The sequence below is a fragment of the Alligator mississippiensis genome, chromosome 14 (genome assembly GCF_030867095.1).
Source record: "Alligator mississippiensis isolate rAllMis1 chromosome 14, rAllMis1, whole genome shotgun sequence".
NCBI lineage: Eukaryota > Metazoa > Chordata > Crocodylia > Alligatoridae > Alligator > Alligator mississippiensis.
Genome location: NC_081837.1, coordinates 38,928,465 through 38,950,212, shown reverse-complemented (window position 1 = coordinate 38,950,212; position 21,748 = coordinate 38,928,465). Strand labels below are relative to the sequence as shown.

General features: G+C 44.7%; 2 protein-coding genes across 6 annotated transcripts in view; one reads left to right on the top strand and one right to left on the bottom strand.

Annotated features, from left to right (window-relative positions):
* Positions 1-19,990, top strand: part of USP49 (ubiquitin specific peptidase 49) — a 55,500-nt gene extending 35,510 nt beyond the window's left edge. For 3 of the 5 annotated variants that reach the window (XM_059717451.1, XM_059717450.1, XM_059717449.1), the window contains 4 exons: positions 1,133-1,337; positions 5,541-5,649; positions 8,748-8,953; positions 9,689-19,990. In XM_059717451.1, coding sequence (XP_059573434.1) covers positions 1,133-1,337; positions 5,541-5,649; positions 8,748-8,953; positions 9,689-9,879 — 711 coding nt within the window. In that variant the 3' untranslated portion in view covers positions 9,880-19,990. The remainder of the gene's footprint in view (positions 1-1,132; positions 1,338-5,540; positions 5,650-8,747; positions 8,954-9,688) is intronic. The other 2 variants (XM_014593528.3, XM_014593529.3) reach the window with 2 other exon arrangements.
* A 13-nt stretch (positions 19,991-20,003) lies between these two features.
* Positions 20,004-21,290, bottom strand: TOMM6 (translocase of outer mitochondrial membrane 6). Its single transcript, XM_006278769.4, has 3 exons — positions 21,064-21,290; positions 20,808-20,912; positions 20,004-20,377 (listed from the first exon to the last, which is right to left on the bottom strand). The coding sequence occupies exons 1-2, from the start codon at positions 21,273-21,275 to the stop codon at positions 20,816-20,818; spliced, it is 309 nt and encodes a 102-aa protein (XP_006278831.2). The 5' UTR covers positions 21,276-21,290; the 3' UTR covers positions 20,004-20,377; positions 20,808-20,815.
* Positions 21,291-21,748: the final 458 nt, after the last annotated feature.

The window sequence follows — 21,748 nt, the reverse complement described above, 5'->3', positions numbered from 1 at the left end:
TCACACCTTGCAAGAGACACTTGACACTCTGCAGGATTGGACAGTAATAATGTTGTGTGCAGTCTTACGTATTACTCGTGTAGTGCCTTTTCCAGTGCTAGGTACCCTGAATTTGTTAACGGGCATCTAGGCGCATACTGAAGAAGAGCACTTTCAGTTTGTTATTTAAAGAGGATTTTTTTGGATGACCACAGTTAATTTAAAATTGCAGTTCATTTTGCATCATTTTAGCTCTTCACTGGTGGTGTATTCTGTCCGAACTCCTAGTTAAGGCATCCGTTCTGCTCTCTGAGGTGCTAAATGTCAGTGCACCTTATTCTGAACCTTTCTGCTATTTTCCAGTAGTCTGTTACGCTCATTCTGCCAAGATGCTTGTTCTGATCGGAGGCCTGTATAGCTTTTGTTTACACATAGCGGATCTCATCCAAGACCTCCCATCCCTCTGCTGCACCCTCCCCCCAGCCCAAGTGCTTTACAAACATTAGTAGGTTAAGTGTTACATATGAAGTAGGGATTATGCCCTGTGTAGACAGGTGAACTTAAGGTGCAGCGTCCTTCCCGAGGTCAAGGCAGCAAGCTCTGCTTTGTATCTCTTAGCAGAGAAGAGAGCAGCACCATCTCGCAGGACAGGAGGAACCCTGTGCGTTTGAGTTCCTCCTTTTCACCCTCATCATCCCAGGAGCATAAGTAAATGGCAGGGTTGGCATGTGATGCAGGAACTGAAATGGGCAGAACAACGAAGGTGACTATACACAGGGTTTGCTACTTAAGCAGACAAACTGAAGAAATGGTGGGAGAAGTATTGAACCCCAAGTGCTAGTATGAATATAGTTCGAAAGTATTTCAGAGAGATGTAGTAGTTTGACAGTTAAGTGACAGTTTTCCTCTGAGGAGCTCATGGAGAGGTAAGTTTCCTGCATGGGGGAAATGGGGACAGAAAAGTTTTGATTTGCCTAGGGTCACATAATCAGCTGTCAGACCCCATTTCTCTTGGCAGCTGGACTGTATCCACCGAAGTGCACTGCCTCTTGAGCATTAGCTCTCGTGTTCTTTGAGTCATCTGAATATGAATGCCTCTCTTGTAGATGTGTATATGTACCCTCATTTGTGTGTATAAACCTTTCCTTTCCAGGTCACCTGTATAACATGCAACTACAAATCCAACACCGTTGAGCCCTTCTGGGATCTTTCCCTGGAATTTCCTGAACGTTATCACTCTATTGAGAAAGGGGTTGTCCCTGTAAACCAGACAGAGTGCATGCTGACAGAAATGTTGGCCAAGTTCACAGAAACTGAAGCTCTGGAAGGGAGGATATATGCATGCGACCAATGCAACAGTAAGTGAAGTGTTGATGCTTTTTCTTGCAGCTCAGAAACGCAGTCCGCTGTTCGGGTAAGAGACATACGCTGGTGCTTAGAGGGGGAGGACGTATGGTGTGTGCATAACATGAAAACCGCGCCCTTCCTCACCACTGCTGAGTTAGTGTTCTTCCTGTTCGCGGTTTCTGCACTGTTTGCGCACCTCTCCCAAACTGATGGGTTGCTCCTTTTCCATTCTTTACCCTCACAATTTATACACTTCACTAAGGACTCATTTTGTCCCCTGCTGTTTCCCGCTATGATTTTCTTTATTCACTTGCTTCCTTTGCTGCACTAAATAGCTTATGAGGACTTTTGTTGTAGAATATATGTTCGGTTTTATTTTTTCTTTTGCCTCTCCCATCAGGAGGCTGAGATGGAACAAGCCAACCTTGTTCCTCTGGTCTTGTTCATCCAGTCAGGGCCAGACTGTTCACTATGTTTAAGATGAGGAAGGAATTCTACAGTCAGATCGCCATGAACTGCGGTGGGTTATGACTTTCTCTGCAGAGAGGGGCAGGGTCCTCTTCCTTGGATCTCTCGAGTATGTTTTAACAGACCTGTTCTTGCAGTGGCAGGACATTGACAGTGCCCTCATCCCTCTCCTTTACCTGTGGCAAGTAGCATTCTTGATGTTTTGGGGTATTATGCCTGGTAGTTGCACAAAAAGGATGCACAAAGCAGTCATGCAGCTTTAAGAATAGGATATGCCAGTGGTTCTCAAGCAGGGTGCCGCAAGGGTGCTACTCAATACGAGTTACTGTTAGGTGCGCAAATACCTACGTATAATTCACCAGATAAACTCTGAGCTATCGAAGAAGAATCCGTAGTGTCAAAAACGTTCTGACCTGGTGTGATCTTGAGGTTTTTGCAACGGAAGAATTGTTCTATTGTTTTTCTATGGTCGAAACATAAGTAAAAGCTAAGAGAGGTGTACCTCAAGTCCAACAAGGGGCGCTTTGAATCTGAGGTTGAGAGCAACTGGGGTAGGTGAACACTCCTTTAGAATGGTTTGGTTCAGGATGATCCTGTCTTGGACTAGATGACCTGCTGAAGTCCCTTCCAGCCCTACTTTTCTCTGATTCTGTCCCAGCTAGGGGATAATCGTTTTATGTCCTGCAAGATGGAAAGGCTGGGGAGCCTGCTCAGAGTGTGTTTTATGTAGTCGTAGCGAGTTGTAGTGTAATCTTTTTACCATGCCTCCTTCCGGTATTCTGAGCGTGAAGGTTTTTGTCTCCACAGCTGTAACTTTTCCTTTATCAAATGCTTTCAAATAGCAAGTTTGAGAAATCGCCATCTGTTTGTGGATATTCTGTAAGCAAAAAAGGACCTAATTTTATCAGAGAAAAAAATTGGCTGGGATCCTTCGCAAAAAAAGTGATCGCTATATATTTCATTTGGCTTTCATCTTTGCCCTGTATTCTGCTGTTCTTGTTTGTGCAGACCTAAAGTTTGCCAATAATGCAGTTTCCAGGTAATTTGGATGAGGAAGCATTAACTGAAGAAAGGAAGTCACAGTGGGAGGCAGCAGTCCTTCCTCTAGATGCCAAAAAATTATTGATGGCACTGTCTGTCAGAAGTGATAAAGGGGAGCAGCAATCCATCTGTTCTGAACTGGTGCAGTGGAATCTGGTTATCGGGTACATTTCTTACAGAGAGCCCTGGCTGCCACCTGTCCACTTTCTGCTCTGTAGCTGTGTTCTGCATTTGCTGGAGAGGTCGGTGGTCTCGAATAGGTATAGGAGACCTTTTTTCTTCTTTTTCCCTTCATTGTCCTATTCATAATTAGACAATAAAGATTGTGCCCTGGAATTACCTTTCTTCATGCAGCCACACCTCCATTCTGCCCTGCCAGGCTGGAAGCTCTCATCTCAACTTTTATTACACAAGTTTTTTTAAGCTCCTGAATCGCAGGGTTGCTCGTTTTATCCGTGTAGTCTGGTGAACGGGTCCAAAGCAGCAGGTTGGTAGAATATCGTGCCAGGATGCCAATATTTTGCAAGCTGATATGTTAATGGAGGTAAAAATAAAAATGTAAAAGCAGGAATGGATTTTGCAGGGTGTTGCATGGTCCCTCAATGACTGACGGTCTTTCCCTGTTGAAGGCTAGGGTTCGTAAGGTCTGTCGAGCAGTATCTGTGTTCCCTATGTACGAGGGCATTTCAAATGGCTGCATGTCTGTAACAGTGGAACATTACACAGCAGCAAGGAACACCTGATGGCGGCATTGTCAAACTTGCCTGTCACCTACAATTACATAGAGAAGTGATGTGGTCTACTAAATGATTATTGCACACAGAATGCTTTTATTTAAAAATTGCCATTAGTTTCTAAAACGCCCACAAAAAAACCCGAAGCATTTATTTTAGGACCCTTGCTTTCTCTGGAGGCATGCATGTTTTTTTGATGGATCCTTTTATTCTTCAGAGTAGCCATTCTCTTCCTCTGCCATGCAGTGAAACTGTATGTTAGGTGCCAGCAACTTGCTTAAATAGGAAGATAATGCGCCAACAGGAAAGGCGTTTACTTTGTTTTTTTGCTGTTTATAGTAAGCATGAGATGTAGCTTTCTAGAAGGATTAATGAACAGCACGCAAGGAGAGATGATAAATCTTGCATAATTTAGCATTACTCCGTGAGATCCAAAGTCTTACATCCTTGTTTTCATAAGGCCCCGCTGTAGTGAAGGCGTCAGAAGTTTTGCCTTAATGAACGAGTAAAAGTGAAAAGGAAATCAAGATTTGACCCTCCGTTGTAGTTCAGTTCAAACCTGTTTATGGTGAAGTGCAAAGAATAGTTACTGATTGTAGCGTGTTAAGATTTCGTTCTCCCCTGCCAAAGTAAACAACTTCTGCATGATTTAATGGGATTGTTGTAGGTATATTTTTAAACAAAAAACCCCACGGTAGTTGGTGGAATGTAAATAGAGGCATAGAAGTCTTTTGAGTGTTTTACTGTTCATTCCTAAAATGCTTTAATTACTCACAAAGCACTGATTGTGACACCTTCATTGTATTGTAATGTGTACTCTGCAGTGGCACTGTAACAAATTACTCCAACTGGAAAAAATATTTTATTGTATTACTCTTTTATGGCAGGGATAACAGTACAGCAAAGTGAGACTTCAGTAGTCTGCTGGCGCCAGAAGGAAGGCTTTGTGAGGAGTCATCTCTTAATTTTTGCATTCCCAACAGGGAGTAAAATGTTATCTAATTAGCAAATAAAAATGTAGTTGTTGACAATGGGTGGTCTTCTTGGAGGTGAGAACTGAAGGACTTCCACTTTCCATTGCTCTGCCAAACCTTTACATTTAGCTACCCTTTTCTTTTATTCTCCCACTCTTCTCTCCACTATTTCTTTGTGGACCCCTACACTTCAGACACCAGCACTGATCTATCAGCACGCCTTCACCTTCTTTCTACGACTCATTTTAAGCCACCATTCCATTCTACAGTTAGTTTCCCTCTCGAACAAATGGAAAAAAATTCAAGATAAGCACACTGCTACAACCCAAATAACTACATGATCTTACTGTGATAATTCTTATCTTTTCCTCCCAATATTTGGTGAAATTTCTTGTTGAGTCCTATCATAACTCATCCTAGCAGCACAGGAATGCTCTTTATCTGTCTGTAAGGCTCCGAACACAATCATGGCACTGTGTAAATGTGCCCCTTTTTTCTGTAATTTTTCAGCATTATTCAGCATTGAAATTAGGTCTCCTAGCTTCTGTAATCCGTCATCTCTTTTCAGCAGTGCAGTACTCTCCAGTGCAAAATGTTAGCAGAAATGGCTTGAAACTGTAAAATAAGCAGTGTAAAATGCAAAGTTGTGAGTATTTTAAAACCTGTGGTTTCCTGTTGCACCAGATCCCCATATATATGTGAGCAAATCCCCATATATATATATATCTGAGAGCATGCATATATATATATATATATATATATATATATATATATATATATAAATTTCTTTTTTTAAACGTATGCAAGTTGCATACGTAGGTTGTACGCAACACTTCCCCTACTGTATCTCCCTCTGTTCTCCGTGTATTTCACTTGTAAAGCTTTATTGCTGTGAGCTGAACTCTTGACACTAGGAAGTCTGTGATATGTGGCTTCCCCTTTTGAAGACAGCTTTCAGCTCTATTAACATTTTGTGCCTTACTTAAACTTTTCATAGGCAAACGGCGGAAGTCTTCTCCTAAACCTCTTGTTCTGAGTGAAGCTAAAAAGCAGTTAATGATCTACAGACTACCTCAGGTCCTCCGGCTGCACCTTAAACGATTCAGGTGAGGCATCTTTGGAATCACAGTGGTAGGTTTTTAGATAAGGAACTTACCAGAGTTCGGATCTTGCCAAAATACCATTTCTGGATCACACTGCCGAGCGTTATACATTGACCCTTATGAAAATGGAATTGGAGGAGGAGAAAGTAGAAGGATTGTGGGTTAGGATACATGGAGGTCAAGTGGGAAAGGGATTTGGTGGTAGGGGATCTGCTACAGACCCCCACACCAAGGGGAAGAACTAGATTTGGAACTCTTGAGGCAGCTCTCGGAGACCATAAAGACTAGGGAAGTGGTAGTCATGGGGGACCTAAACTACCTTGACATCTGCTGGGAGACGCAGACGGCAAATTCCCACCATTCACGCAGGTTCCTATCCTGTGTGCAGGACTTTCACCTGACGCAGGAGGTACATGGTCCCACTAGGGGGAATGCCTTACTGGATCTGGTATTGGCAACGGGGGATGACATGGTAGGGGACCTCCAGATCAGTGGTTACCTGGGGGACAGTGATCACCAAATAATAGAATTCACCATAAGGTGCAGAGTGGGAAAGGTAACTAGCAGGGCGGAAGTGCTAGGCTTCAGGAAGGCTGACTTCAGCGAGCTCAGGCATTTAATCAACGATGCACTGCAGAGTAAGAGATTTGGCGAGTTCGGAGCCCAGGAAGGTGGCTGTGCCTTAAGGAAGTGATCTTTCAGGCACAGAGGGAGACAATCCTGATAAAGGGGGAAAGGGGCCAAGAGGCTTCCTTGGCTGACCAGAGAAATCCAGAGCAGCCTAAGGGCAAAAGGGGGGGCATATAAGCAGTGGAAACAGGGAGAGATTACTAAAGAGGAGTATGCCTCCTCCACTCGCAGATGTAGGGAGGTAGTTAGAAAGGCCAAAGCTACCATGGGGCTGAGGATGGCATCCCAAGTTAAGGATAACAAAAAATTGTTTTTCAGATATACAGAGAGTAAAAGGAAGGCCCAGGGCGGTATAGAACCTCTACTGAATGGGCAAAAGCAGTTGGTGACGGACAGGGGGACAAGGCTGAACTGCTCAATGAGTTCTTTGCCTCAGTGTTCCTAAGCGAGGGGCAAGACAAGGCTCTCACTGGGATTGTAGAGAGGCAGCAGCAGGGCACCAGACTACCAAGCGTTGACCCTGAGATGTTGCAGAGTCACTTGGAAGGACTGGATGCATTTAAGTTGGCAGGCCCAGATGAGCTCCATCCGAGGGTACTGAAGGCATTTGCTGATGTCATTGCACAGCCACTGGCAAGAATATTTGAGTGCTTGTGGCACACGGTCCAGGTCCCGGAGGACTGGAAAAGGGCCAGTGTGGTCCCTATTTTCAAGAAGGGGAAGAAGGAGGATCCAGGCAACTATAGGCCAGTCAGTCTCACCTCCATCCTTGGCAAAGTCTTTGAAAAGATTATTAAGGCTCATATGTGTGAGAGCCCAGCAGGAAAAATTATGCTGAGGGGAAACCAGCACGGGTTCGTAGCAGGCAGATCATGCCTGACTAATCTAGTCTCTTTTTATGACCAGGTTACAAAACACCTGGACGCAGGAGTAGGGGTTGACGTCGTTTACTTGGCCTTCAGGAAGGCCTTTGATACAGTATCCCACCCCATACTGGTGAACAAATTAAGAGGCTGTGACTTGGATGATTATACAGTCCGGTGGGTGGCGAATTGGCTAGAGGGTCGTACCCAGAGAGTGGTGGTGGATGGGTCGGTGTTGACCTGGAAGGGTGTGGGCAGTGGGGTCCCGCAGGGCTCGGTCCTAGGACCGATACTTTTCAATGTCTTCATCAGCGACTTGGCCGAGGGAGTGAAGTGTACTCTGTCCAAGTTTGCGGATGACACAAAGCTATGGGGAGAAGTGGATATGCCGGAGGGCAGGGAACAGCTGCAGGCGGACCTGGACAGGTTGGACAAATGGGCAGAAAACAACAGAATGCAGTTCAACAAGGAGAAATGCAAAGTGCTGCACCTAGGGAGGAAAAATGTCCAGCATACCTACTGCCTAGGAAATGACCTGCTCGGCAACATGGAAGCGGAAAGGGATCTCAGAGTCCTAGTGGACTCCAAGATGAATATGAGCCGGCAGTGTGACGAAGCCATCAGAAAAGCTAATGTCACTTTATCGTGCATCAGTAGATGCATGACGAACAGATCCAAGGAGGTGATACTTCCCCTCTATCGGGCGCTGGTCAGACTGCAGTTGGAGTACTGCATGCAATTCTGGGCGCCGCAATTCAAGAGGGATGCGGATAACCTGGAGAGGGTCCACAGAAGGGCCACTCGTATGGTTAAGGGCTTGCAGGCCAAGCCCTTTGAGGAGAGACTAGGGCACCTGGACCTCTTCAGCCTCCGCAAGAGAAGGTTGAGAGGCGACCTTGTGGCTGCCTATAAGTTCATCATCGGGGCACAGAAGGGAATTGGTGAGGCTTTACTCACCAAGGCGCCCCCGGGGGTTACAAGAAACAATGGCCACAAGCTAGCAGAGAGCAGATTTAGACTGGACATTAGGAAGAACTTCTTCACAGTTCGAGTGGCCAAGGTCTGGAACGGGCTCCCAAGGGAGGTGGTGCTCTCCCCTACCCTGGGGGTCTTCAAGAGGAGGTTAGATAACCATCTAGCTGGGGTCATCTGAACCCAGCACTCTTTCCTGCCTATGCAGGGGGTTGGATTCGATGATCTATTGAGGTCCCTTCCGTCCCCAACATCTATGAATGTATGTACTGATGTATTGTTTTTCTATTGGCTTCCTATAATGGCAGATGCTAGGAAAGTGCCTCCAGATTAACACATCTCTGTGTAATTGTTATAGGGAAGAGGCAGAATAACATGCTTCCTGTTTTAGGAAGGTTTTTTAGCGACTGGGTTTTGCAAGTAGTGCTCTCACACACAGTGGTGAGTGCCTTGTGAATGGCTGTTCCAAATCCCAGAAATGCTTTAACTGTAGTGCGCATCTTCCCTTTAGTATTGGGAGCAGCACCTGTTTCACGAGAAATAAACTACAAAGGGGATAAGAGACTGCAGAGTGAGAGCAAGAGCCGGTGCATATGCAGTAGAGATTTGTGTTGATTGCAAGGATTTGTGTTGCAGGTGGTCTGGACGTAATCACCGTGAGAAGATTGGGGTCCATGTCCTCTTTGACCAGGTATTAAACATGGAACCTTACTGCTGCAGGGACTCTCTCTCCTCTCTTGACAAAGAGACCTTTGTCTATGACCTCTCCGCTGTGGTGATGCATCATGGGAAAGGGTTTGGCTCAGGACACTACACAGCATATTGCTACAACACAGAGGGAGGTGCGTGTGCCTTATTACTGGGGAAACAGATCTTCAGTCTGTCAATATTTTGTTCCATAGACCTAGTACATTGTAAAGATAAGATTTACAGTCAAAGTCGTTCTGAATCAAGTTTCCTGCCATTTCATAGCTTGATTCCCAGAGCTTATTTCTAAAAGCATGTTGTCTTTGTGTGTGCGTTTGTTTAAAGACCAAAGACCGCTTTTCCTTCCCCTCCCTTGTAGCCTGTCAGGATGTCTTTATTGCTTGCTTTAACATGGTGTATGTTTCATTTTCCTGGGCGCTGTAATTCTGTGCTGCTGCTCGTGCTGGGCATCTGTCTGATTATTCTTGGGGTGATAAGATGTACAGAGAATGTTTTGAAACGGGGAAAGGGACTGTTCATGAGTCGCATCCACAGGGCTTTTCACAGCTACATCATCGCCCTCCAGTTTACTGTGGAATGAGGAAGAATTGTCTCTTTCCTCTTGAAAGTTGTATTGAGGAGGTTTTATGAGAGAATATTAAAATCAAATCGCAGCACAACTATATAATGTGAATTGGGTTAATACCGTAGAAATGCTACAAGCATCTGATTACCTGGAGTTTCTTCCTAAAGTGCCTGTAAATTTAAGAAAGTGCTCCTCTATTCTCCATGTCCTTTTCTTGTGGATGTTGCTTATGAACAGTCCTTCAAAGCAAGCAAAATAATTGAGGGCCAGTTACTAATATTCTCTTTCTCCCTTTGGTTCGTAGGTTTTTGGGTCCACTGCAATGACTCCAAACTGAATGTATGTAGTGTGGAGGAGGTGTGCAAAACCCAGGCCTACATTCTTTTTTACACTCAAAGAACAGTGCAGGGCAAAGCAGGAATCTCAGAAACACAACTCCAAGCTCAGGTGCCGTCCAAAAACAGCGATAAGGACAGAAGACTGACATTCCCGTGACGGGAAGCATCAGTAACTCAATCGACAGTCTCAGTTATTTTAAACCATTGGTGTTCACATCTTTCCTCTTTGTAGGAATGAAGAAGGCTCACTGCAGGAACAGATCAGAGCGTCGTTGGCCACCCAAGGTCTGGAACAGTGTGCGTCTGGCTGTGTAATTCTGTCACGTAAGATTGTAAACAGAATCTTCATCGTTAAAAGGTATCGGTAAACCATGCTCTCCTCGGAACAAGAGAAACCACTTCAGGTGCCTAGTATCATGAATCTTATATTGCAAAAAAATTAAATAAGGCGCATGAAAGTAATGGCAGCCCATTGTGTTCAGCAAGGATACAAAATCATCAAACCAGCTCCTAATTACACTGCATTCCCTGGTGGGGAATGCTGATGAACCTCCAAACGAAATGCACAGGTATGGTAGAACCTCTTTAACCTTGTTGTGAAGTATGGCTCAAAGCGTGACTTGCTTATCCAACTGCTCCTAAGGTATCTACAGTAGATGGGGCCCTACTGTGGTAAAAGCCGCTCTTGCTGAAGTCACGAAGGCCCATTGACAGCAACAGGTCATTTTCTGGGTACTGGTGGGGCCCAAGCGTAGCATTTGAATACACCTTGACAGTTTTGTGTAGGCTGAATTGACTTGCCGATTTACTTTTTCCGGTTTGCAACATGCAGTATAACAAAAGTGGTTCTGCTCTAGAAAGGGATCGTATAAAAATGGAACATTTTGTTTGACCAGATCTGCCCCTGCACGTTCAGAACTGTATCTGCTGACAGCTTTAAAAACAAAATACAGATCATGTTTACACTAAATTAAAATAAGGCCATGTCTATGCTACGCACTTCTGGCAGGCCACCCCTGTATATCGGTCAGGGGTGTCAAGAAGTGTGATCCCTTGCCAGCACAGCTGAGCCAGCAAACGCTGTGAGCATGGGTGCAGCTTATATTGGCAAAATTCCAGTATTACAAATATAGCTTATTTTGCTCAGGGCATGGGGTTATAGCTGCAAAATAAGTTATACCAGGAAAAGCACAGTTTTGAGCATATAAGCTGTATCCATGCTAAGAGCACTTTACCAGAACAGTGTACTTGACTTTTATGCACGTTGGATCATTGCATAATTCATTTAAAGGCATGTTAAAGGCCCCACGTTTTTCTTCCTATTGCTTGCATTATTGCAAATGTCCAGTATTTGCATCTTGGTTATGTGTTGAAACTACTTGAGCACAGACAGTATTTCAGATCCCTTTCTACTTTGTAAAAGCATTTTACTCTGGTTAATTGCATATTAATTGGCTCCAGAAATGGCGACGGGGAAGTGCCTTTCAAAAGGCTGCTGCTAGAAGCTTTGAAAAGGATGGGAGCTAGTTTAGTTTTGGGGCTGTTAATATTGCAACACTGACAAAGCCGTGTACTCCGAGCGGTGCGTGTGTTACCTTCGGATAAGTGGATCTCCATCAAGCAAGTAGAAAGCCTTTTTTTCTAGCCCCAGTGCCGTGCACTTAAACAGAGTACACTGTATTGCTGTACAATAAGCAGTTGTGAATGTAGGCCTGGCCTGTGTGAGCTGATTATATCACTGCACGGGCCATTTCAGCTATAAGAAAACGAGCCGGATTCTTTCGGTGTATAAACAGGGCTTTAGTCAGCAGCTCTCTGTCATACTTGTGCAAACTCAAGGAAGGCAGTGAGGTTGTACCAGTATAACTGAGTATAATTTGGGCCAGGCCATCTTGTATTTGTACCAATGTTCTTTCCTTCCTGCACACAGCTTGACTTTCGGGTCCCACAGTGCCTTTGCAGGGCTGCAAAATGTGTAAGAGGAAACAAACCATGTGTGCATGCAATCTGAGCTTGACATGGCGCTTTTCCAATGATTTCCACACACAGGGGTCTCCCTGCGCTGTTTGTAGCCACTTTCTGGAGCAGAACCACATTTCAAACATCGGATGGTGTGAGGCTTTTGCTGTCTGTGCTCTGGTTTTGGGGTTGCAGAAACGTTTGCGAGCGGTTCAGTTGTTCCTCTGCAGTCCATCTAGATTGTTCGGAAATGGTGAGGGTGCCATTCAATAACCCACTGAGTGCTTTCAACTTCAGCTCAGCATCCAGGTAAAGAAGTCCTGAAACCATTCTTCCTTCCCCTCCCTTGTACTTTTGTCAGCGTTTGCCCATTAGACATGTACCACCTGGCAGAGCTGACCCTTGTTGCTCTGGAGAGTGGTGGGGTAAGTTTCCTTCTGTTGCCACTGCCATGATCACACTTAACCTCTTGCCCCAACAGGCAAAACAGGCTCTCTTCTCAGATTGCTGTTAATCACTCTGGACAGCCAGAGGGGCGGGAGTCACTCATGCAGCAGGACAGACAATTAACTCCTTTCCTTTCACTGGAGCAGAGATTCAGGCATTTTTCTCAATGACCTGCTGAGTCTCCCCTGTCCTTGGGAATTCAAATTGTTCAGCATTCCCTTTCATGCATGTCTGAGCAACCTGCTGCTTCTGAGCCTACAACAAAATGCCTGTTTTCTTGCTGTTAAATGTCATTTCCGAATTGTACCCTTAGCCTCCAATTGCTGTTACTCACTGGAGGCAATCACGTAGGTGCTGATAAAATGAAATGTATTTTTTTTTAAAAGCCTTATCTGTAACTAGAGTTGGGAGGATATGACTTTTATTTATTCATCTTGACAGTTATCTGTGCATTTATTTCCTAGGTTTTGGATTGGGTTTTTTTGTGTGTTTCTTTTTTTTTTTTTTTTTTTTTTTTGCCCTACCAGGAAATGAAAACAGATATTTGTCATTCAAAATATAATGGGACAGATTAAGAAGCCCTGTCAAAAGGTGCACCTCCATTGAATTCAGTGGAAACTGAATTTGGTCCAGTGAATGTAAGTTGAGCTTCATTTAAAAAAAAAAAAAAAAAAAAAAAAGAAAAGAAAGAAAACATTCAGTGGGTTGATGAGATGTATGCTTAAGCATTGTGGAATTTTTGCTAGAGCAAGATGTAGGTGCTTAATACCTTTAAAAAGAATCTAAAAAGAAAATTAGAGATAAAGTTAAAATGTTGCTTAACTATGCCTTTTGAATCCTCTCGAGGTGGAGGGAGAAGTTGATATTTTCTAAATTTACTGATTTATCCTTCTAAGTCTGTCCAACTTCTAAGATGAAACCGGATCGGCTTTTCCACGCGGGGAGGGGAGAGAGATTACATTTTTCTCTTGAACAGGAGATCCATGGTTCGCTATGACTGACCCTAGTGATGAATTCTGAATACCTTTGCTGATGTAGCCCTGTTTGTATAAAAATGTCTGACATAAAGGCAAACACAATGCAGCGTTACAGTTGTGACTGCAGTGAGCCTAGACTTATCACTATGAATGCTCATCTTTTGACTGAGTGTGTTGCATTAATATTTGAATTCAGGTAGTAATAAAATTGTCACTTGAATCGCATAGGTAGCAGAGGGGGAAGGGAGGCTGGAAGGAAGGTGTACCGTTAGCTCTCAGTGCATCAGATTTCCCAAGCAGATTAGTAGCGTTTGCTGCTGACATCTTTTGAGATTAGTGGCCTCTCCATGTGACATGAGCCCAGTAGTGCTGAGATGTGGAGAAATTGCAGTCAGAAAAAATGACCTACCCTGGTAGGGAAGGAAGTAATTATACTTTGAAGTAAACTTGCTTTTTCCAACACTGTGAGGTTTCTGTAATATTTAGCTTTTATTTGGAAGCGATAGCGTATAGCATTTTTTATGCTGTTTGGTTTATATTTGTCTACTGCAGGCTTCTTTATATAAGCATTGCCCAATGCTCCCACTGTGGTGTACACTGTTTTATAGTGTCTGGGTTGCCAGAAATTCTTATTGGAAGTTACCTTGAGGTCAATATGATGAACATAGATCTTGCTTGCAATTGCAGCGAAGCCCACTTAAGTGAATCTTGACAAACTTTGTCCCTCCTTAATCCTGACAGTCCGATGCCGCTCATTCACAGCTGATGTCAGTTGACTTATTCTGGATTTAATTCCCAATCCTGCAAACTTTTAAGTACCTGGTGCATCTTAAATCATGCAAGTAGCCTCCATTGGCTTTAATGAGACCGCAGATATGTGAGTAAATGTAAGCCCCGGGGAAGTGCCAGCAGGATCACAGCCTTAAATTGGTGTAAATGGGAGCAGAATTTGGCCCCGTGCATATACCTAATTTATATTCAGTGACAAAAGTCTGTCGGAGCAGACTAATTAAACCTCTCTTTAAATGATTCGCTGAATGACATATTAAACAAGTTGTCCTTGCGCTAATTTACCAGCTAGATAAAAGCCCCTTTGCAAGAGGTCCCTGCTTGCATGTAGAAGGATGTCTGTGACTGAATTTGGAGGTTTTGGAGCAGCAGCAGGTGCTAGGCCAAAATATTAGAGCACTGCGGTAGATTAAAAAGCAGTCATCACTGTTCAGTCTCTCCTGTGGCTCTCTAGGAACCCAGCCTGCAGAGTAAGTCCCGTGAACTGTATGCAGAGCAACACCTGAAGGTGACTGGGGTTGGCACCTTGTGGAACAGGGCCCCAAAAGCATAGGAAGCTGCTGTAATTAATCAGTGACTTGCGCTGATCCAGATATGCAGTTTTACCGAGAGAGTTGCTACCAGCACCTCCTTAATGTTTTAAATCTTATGCAAATTGGCTTTATTTCATCCCGCATGTGAAATTCAAGAGACTTAATTCACAACGTTTTGGCCAGATTAAAAGCAAGGTCTGCTGCAGATTTGTTTTAGGCTAACTTGACCCCACCAGCAAGTTTTAATTACAACAGCTTCCCAGAAAGTTATTGTTAACCTGAATTGCCGGGTTTGAACTATGCACCGGGCAAAGAGGAGTTTCACTGCAAAGTACTGAAAAACGGCAAAGATTTTGTTTTGTTCGCTACTTACAAGAACACCGTCTTGGTTTGGTGACTTCAGAAGTGGTCATGATTATGGCAGTAAGCTGAATAATGTGTATTCAGCTAACTTGCACCAAACCGTCATCATCTTAGTCTCATGTTTTCCAGGTGATGGTAACGCCTCCAGATAGTTAAGAACTTCCAGACATGTTTTTAGAGAGTAGAAATAAAATTGGGAATGGTGAAAGCATTAATTGTGTCCTATGGACTCGCACTCAGAGGTTATTTTTCTTTAAAGCAAAGCTTCTAGCACAAATGTTGTCTCTGTTATGTAGAAGCTCTGCTTTTTGATTGTAAAGTCCCCTGCTCTGCATATGCATAGTTATTTATCAGTTGAAAGACAACAGGCAAGTGGGTTTTGGCTGCCCCCAAACTGCCCCGGTATGGACTACAGGAGAGGTCAACAGTATTGCAGAATGAAAAGTGTGTGTGTGTGTGTGTGTGTGTGTGTGTGTGCGCGCGCTGTGTGTGTGGAGGGGGGGTGGAGTTGGAGAGTGGGATGAGGATGAGTTTTGCCTACTGAAAAAGCTTTGTGAACTAATTTTATATGATTCATTAAATTTGGTGCCTTGTATCCAATTACATTTTTGCATGGGACAGAAAACTTGGGAAATGATTTTAAAATTCCCCTCTCGTTATTCAAGTGGCAGACAAATCTGTGTGTTTTTTACAAGTACTTTTCGGTATCATTGACATTTGTACATTTCATATCTATGTGAAAGAAAAAAAAAAAAAGTTTACCAGCAAGTTCAGAAGTTAGTATTTTAGTGTGTTTGTCTGAGATTCCTGTATTTGTAATAACTCAAATGACTACTTGTTCAAAGGCAGTTCATGTTTTGGCTTTTTAATTTTTCTTATGTCACTCAGGCCACTTCCAGTCAGGTCAAAGCAAGTACCTTATTTACAACGAGCTTGCATATTATGAATGATAAACTCTGTGGCGTTTTGGTGAAGTAACAGCAGCTTGTATTTCAACCATGATGACTGGCAACTGCTGACTTACAAAGGAAAGGAAAAATTCCCCTTGCCATGGTACTAATTGCACAGATTTCCAGTTAGCAATGTGTAGCAATCTGTCTCGTGGGTGAGCAGCGTTTATGCAAGTGGTACAGTTGCTTAAGGTGGCTAAATATCTCTGCTTAAAGAGTAAATGGTAAAACATAAGCACCTGCTCAGAACAGTGTCTTTGTGTCTCTCTCTAATCCCTGCACCCGGCTGGAGATCAGACAGGGAGGAAGCAGTGGGTAGGAATTGTTGCCGGTGGGAATATAAAACCTCAATTGGGTGTGGGTTTTTTGCCTCTATTACATTAATACTGATGCCCATTTATTATGGATGGGAATGTGAAGCGTTTTAGCAAGCTTTGACATTTGCAAAACCACAGCACAGTTTGAATGATCAAAAACTGCATCTGTTAATTACCTGTCCCAACTCGTGATGATTTGTCTTGGTTCATTTTTAGGGCGTGCCTTTGGGCCAGCCCTTCCATCGTGCTTATTTCATTCGGTGTGTGTATGAGTTTTTTGTGCTACGGATAACTTGTATGGTTGGCCGCAACACTTTCAAAGGAATTTTTAAACTGAAATCGGTCTTCATAAAAAGTGAATTTTTTTTTTCAACTTACATTTCCAGAAGGGAAAAAAAAATGACCAGCCCAGTGGGCCCAAGACTGACTTTAACCACTAACTGTTAATTTATTGTGTAAAGCTTGTGCATGATTCAGGATGCATTGGAGCTAGAGCAAAATACTGTATACTTTAGGGCACTTTCTGAACTGCCCTCTTACTGAATTCTGTTCAGGTTGGAGCTAGAGAAAGGGAAGAGTTTTAAACTAATGCCAAATTGACCACAGCTAAACGTTAAGGCCGATTTATATGAGGGAAGAAACACTGAGCAAGACAGGAATGCAGTACATGGGGAATGCATTTTGTCGGGGTGTAGTGGCTAAAAGGTATAAAATCCAAGAATGGAATCTCCTCAGCAGCAAAATCCAAACGTCAGGGCAAAAAGCTCCTCTTTGGCCAGTAACTTACTACTTAGAGTGAACAGTGCATGCATTTAACACAAAGAATGTACATGCAGAATTATCTGGAGGTTAAAAAACAAAAAAAAGCAAAGAAGATATTTTCTGAACCCCCACAGTGGTCACATAACCCCCACATTGCTCAGACTACTTGGAGGCAAGAAAAGAATGGACAGAGATAACCAGTGTTCACTTGAACATTGATTTGTGGTAGTGAAAATCTTGGTTATACATTTCAGGGTAAAAAAAGATGGCAGTAGATACAGGAAGGAGGAGTTGGACTTTTTAGTAAAGAGAACTTTCAGATGCTAGGTTTTAACTTGAAAAGCAAAAAAACTCCTCATGGCACTGGGATGAGAGTCTACATCACTTCTAAATTAGTCTGCATCTCAGCAGGCTGATCAACACTGATTTTTGTATCAGTGTAACTTCTTGTTATGGGTGTTACTTTTTTTTAATTGTGCAGCTACAAGAGATCATCTGGCTCCAATGTGGATGTACTTTTAAGCAAGAGAAGGGCTTTTGCATTTATAGCTTACTCCCTCCATAAATGTGTGAGCACACAGGTTTCCCATCAGGTAAGTAAGTGCTGGAACTTAAAAGAGTGTCAGTTGGGCTACGTTAGCTACCTACATGCTCACGTACCCCCCAGTTAACTATGGCCAGTCTGCTGTCATTTGCTCTGGGTTAGAAGGGTGCATATAGGTGGCTAATGCAGAGCAGATGTCACTCAGTCCCTTCACTTATCTTACGGTAACTTCTTTATCCACCTCCAAATTCCATCTGCTTTGGGGAAGGGGATCACTTCAGCGATGTCAGTGTAGTTCATGCAGTATTCTTTTGCACAGACAAGGTCTAAGAATGTATCTTATTAGAGAGAAGCCTCTGCCGTAGGTGAACGACGTGCAGATTTTGGCTGCGCTCTAGACTAGAATCTGTCCTTTACCTCAAATGTTTGTCCAGAAAAATTCATAGGCGCCTTTCTGACAGCGCAAGAAAGGCAGCTTTTGGCCTACATAACCCACAATACTGCTGCTACCACCATTGTGCCAAAGGAAGCATCATGTACACCTTCCTGCCTGGTATTAGAAAGCCTTTATAAATAGGAACTTTATTTGCTGGACTTGAGTTCTGAGTGTTTCCTGCTACCCTAAATGACTCACATAATTAATTGTGTGTGTGAAAGCTGGGAGTTCATGTTTTAGAGACTCGTACTAGCTGCAGTCTTTAAGTGACTCTGCCATTTTCACTATCAGACCACTGAAACAACCAAGCCTGGTTTTGCTTAACTTTTTGGATTTTGCTAAATGCTTATAGCCATTAAAGGGACCGTTCATATGAGAAAGAAGAGGACCTTTTACAGTTTTACCCCAACTGAAAATCAGGTCCAGCCTATTTCACAAGTCCCCTTTGTCTTTAAAAGTCTGACTGTATTCAGCGCATCCCTTTAGCTAGTTTACCTTTTACGTGAACAATTGTTTTCAATTCTAGGAATGGATTTCCAAATTCTTGCTTGGTAAGATAACCAGCTAAGGGCTGTGATGCATTAGTGACTGAGGCTAGGACTCTGGAAAAGCTATCAGCATTGGATCTAATCTTGCTCATAAAAGTCAAAGGAAGCTTTCTCTTTGATTTCTGAAGGACCAGAGTCAAGCTAATGCTGAGCCAGTTTGAAAATCCCATATTGACACATTTCTGAAGTCTCAGCCTTGGTAACTCCTGAGAGGATACTACCTTCTATTAGCAAAGGCTGGACAAGTCATGTGCAGTTGTTCTTTTCTCACTAAAAATCCCCTTGCAATCTTGATAGGAGACTCCCAGACTAAATTTAAAAATCTTGACACAAGTTACTGGCTTGTCAGTGATTTTTGTCAGGGCTTTAAATCAAATGCCTTGTAGGTGTGTTTCAGGCTTCTACTAAAATCATGAATTTCTTAAGCTGATGCTGTGCTGTACTGGGGAGCAACACTACTTCCTTTGTTCCAAGGACTTTCAGAGGTGGTAGTAGCAGTGGACAATCCCAATCCAACTATTACTGGCCATGTCTGTCTCATGCCTGCTATGTGCAAACCAAGCTAAAGTGCTGCCTGCTCTTAAACTTTAAGTGAAAGGTTTGTCAAGACAGTATCCAATAAATCAAACTCTGTAGACTTGGAGCTGCATAAATAGGCCCCGATCTGCACCGAGATCCTAAAAGATTTGCGTTTTCTAAATCAAAGTCTTTTGGAACCAGGATTTCCCTAAATAGTGCTAATGGTCTGTTTTGACCGTTCTTTTCCCCTTCAGAGGCTAGAACTGCCTGGACAGAAACTTGCGTCCCACTGACCCAGAGACAGTTCGTAATGAGCACCTGTTGTAGGCTACTGCCAACCTTGCTGTGAAAAAACTGAGGCAGCCATTCTTTTCAATTACCTTTAACCTTTATCAAGCAGAAAATTGACTTGATGCCTCATCTGCTCTTAAAGGGGCTCATCTCCCCCACCCAGTAAAACCTCTGGAGCTAGTGCCGTATAAATAGTGTGTCTTAACATTCACTAATACATGAACTTGTGCATAAATATCCAAAGAATCTGAAGCCATGCTGCAGTGGTACTGCCATAATAATGCTCAGGGCCAGAAAGTGTTCTACTGTTTGTGTAGCATCTTCTTGTAGGAACTGTAGCAGGCTAGTGCACCTGGTCGAGGATAGGAAGTAGCACTGCTCTGGGGCCTGTCCCCCCAACCTTTGCTTTCACCTCCCCTGTAGTCGTGCCACCACTGCCATCTAAATTCCTGTAACAACTTAACAGTGGCGACTTGTAGAAATAGTCCGAGGCACTAAAACGCTATGCAACACCAAATAGCTTCTTCCCCGTCAAGAACAACATACAATCATCATTCTTCTGAGACAAGAAAAATGCACCAGCTTTATCCTGTCTGAATGTTATCTGTGTAAATTTCTGGTGGTTAGAGTTATCTAGGCCCTCTTAAAATTTTACTCTCCCTTTGAATAAAACGGTTAACAAGTCCTGCTTACAACCCAGGACTGGGATTTATTTCTTTTCTCTTTTGGGTGTGAAATATGAATCATGTTTTTATGATTTTTTTGTAAATCTTTACTCTTTTTACACCTTGTTTTTGTAAGCTGAAATTTCTTATTAAAAGAATAAAATTCCAGCACAGCAGCCTGTCATTATTCCATACACCCTCAAGGATCATTTAATCAACCGTTAACCTCAGTACAGAAGGAAACGCCACATGCAAGTTTCATAAGCCTTGAAAACGTAATAGACTACTGTAAAAGTGGTCGTGCCCGGCCGGCTGAACTGAAGCCAAATCTCTCAGACAAAGGTCTTCTCGTCACTTGTGGAATGGCGATGCACGCGAACCAGAGCCGCTGCTGAACGCTGTTACCCAAAACAAAAGCAACGTGGAGTACTGCCCAAGCCGGTCAAAACTTGTGGCAGCTTTAACACACAACTCTGGTGGTCATTGGGGTCGTCCTGCCGTGCTGGGAGCAGCAGCTCTTCAGCCTTTGACACGGGCAAACGTTGATTCAAGGGGCTGCAATGACATACAAAACAGGCTGAGCCAGCAGGTGGGTTTGCAGCCTAGTGTACTAAAGTGATATACCAGAAGTCACTCATGAGTTTCCCAAAATGAAGCTGCTGGGAACATCTGTCTGCATTGCAAACCCCTGGTAAGGACGGGGCACGCACCAGCAGGCGGCTTGTTTCCGCCAGTACAGCTCACCTCCCCGCCTGGGTGGGATTTGCTAAACCCCTGGATCCCACCTTCTGCCAGCAGGGCTGTGTCCAAGCAGGGGGTTGTTCAGGTGAACTGCACCAGCTTGGGGACCGCCCGGCACTTCACGTGCAGCAGTCCCTGTCCGCTCCAAGGGCCTCACGGGCCTGCTGCTTTCCCCCAAGCCCTCGATCCCCCCAGTGCACTCGCGTGAGGGGACACCTCGTTTTCCCCAGCACCAGCCACTCACCCCCGCCGCTACGCCACGGGCGGCGGAGACATCAGGTCGATGTCCGTCAGGTTCCTGGCGACCCAGACGCCCGCAGCGAAAAGCCCCAGGTTCACGAGGAGGTTCCTGGAGGGCAGGAAAGAAAACAGACGCCACGTTGGCGCTGGGCCGGGCGGGTCCCACGGGCGAGGGGTCTCCTCCCCCCGGAGAACCAAGCCCCACGCGCGGCCCCGCCAGGACGCCCCCCGGCCCCACGTGGCGCTACTGGCGCGCTGACCGGCGGAAGTCGTTCCTGTCCGTGGCGAAGCGGTAGGCTGTGCGGATCCAGTCCCGCAGCCCCTCCGGGGCCGCCCCGGCGCCAGCGCCAGCGCCGCCCGCTGCCTGCCCGCCCGGAGCCATGTCCGCCGCCGCTCCGCGTGCAGGAGCAGACACACAGGGAGCAGCGGCACGGGTTGAACGGGCCACTTTCCGCTTCCGGCGCGCCTTCATAGCGTCACTTTCGTCTGGGGCCGTGATGACGCGTGGCCCCTCCCCCGGGAGCGAGGCTGTTCGTCTGCACCTCGACCTCGCTGCTCCCGGCTGCCCTCGAGCGCCCCCTGCGGGCCCGGAGCCCTGCCCAGTGTACAGCCACACGTGCGTGTCCTGCAGGCAGGTTGTGCCAGTCCCCGGGCATCAGGCACAGCTCTGCAGGACACCACCGCCGGATCAACCGCAGAGCATTGTTTAAAATGAATGCCAGATGTTGAATCCAATTCAGACAGCCGTCCAGTGGGTCTTTTACATGAAACACAATGGAAATGTCGATGCACTGTAATCCGTAACACGTATGCAAGCACGGGGGCACGCTGGCGTCGTGTGTCATGGACACGTTCGCATCTCTCATGGGCATGTTGGCATGTGTCATGAGCATGTTGGCATCTCTCGTGGGCGTGTTGGCCTTGTGTGTCATGGGCACGTTGATG

Bases quoted from the DNA above. Each gene is read 5' to 3' on its own strand.
- TOMM6 (XM_006278769.4), bottom strand. From the start codon at position 21,275: ATGAAGGCGCGCCGGAAGCGGAAAGTGGCCCGTTCAACCCGTGCCGCT. The intron at 20,913-21,063 runs GTCAGCGCGCCA...CCTGCCCTCCAG, and splicing joins GACAGGAACGACTTCCGCCG to GAACCTCCTCGTGAACCTGG.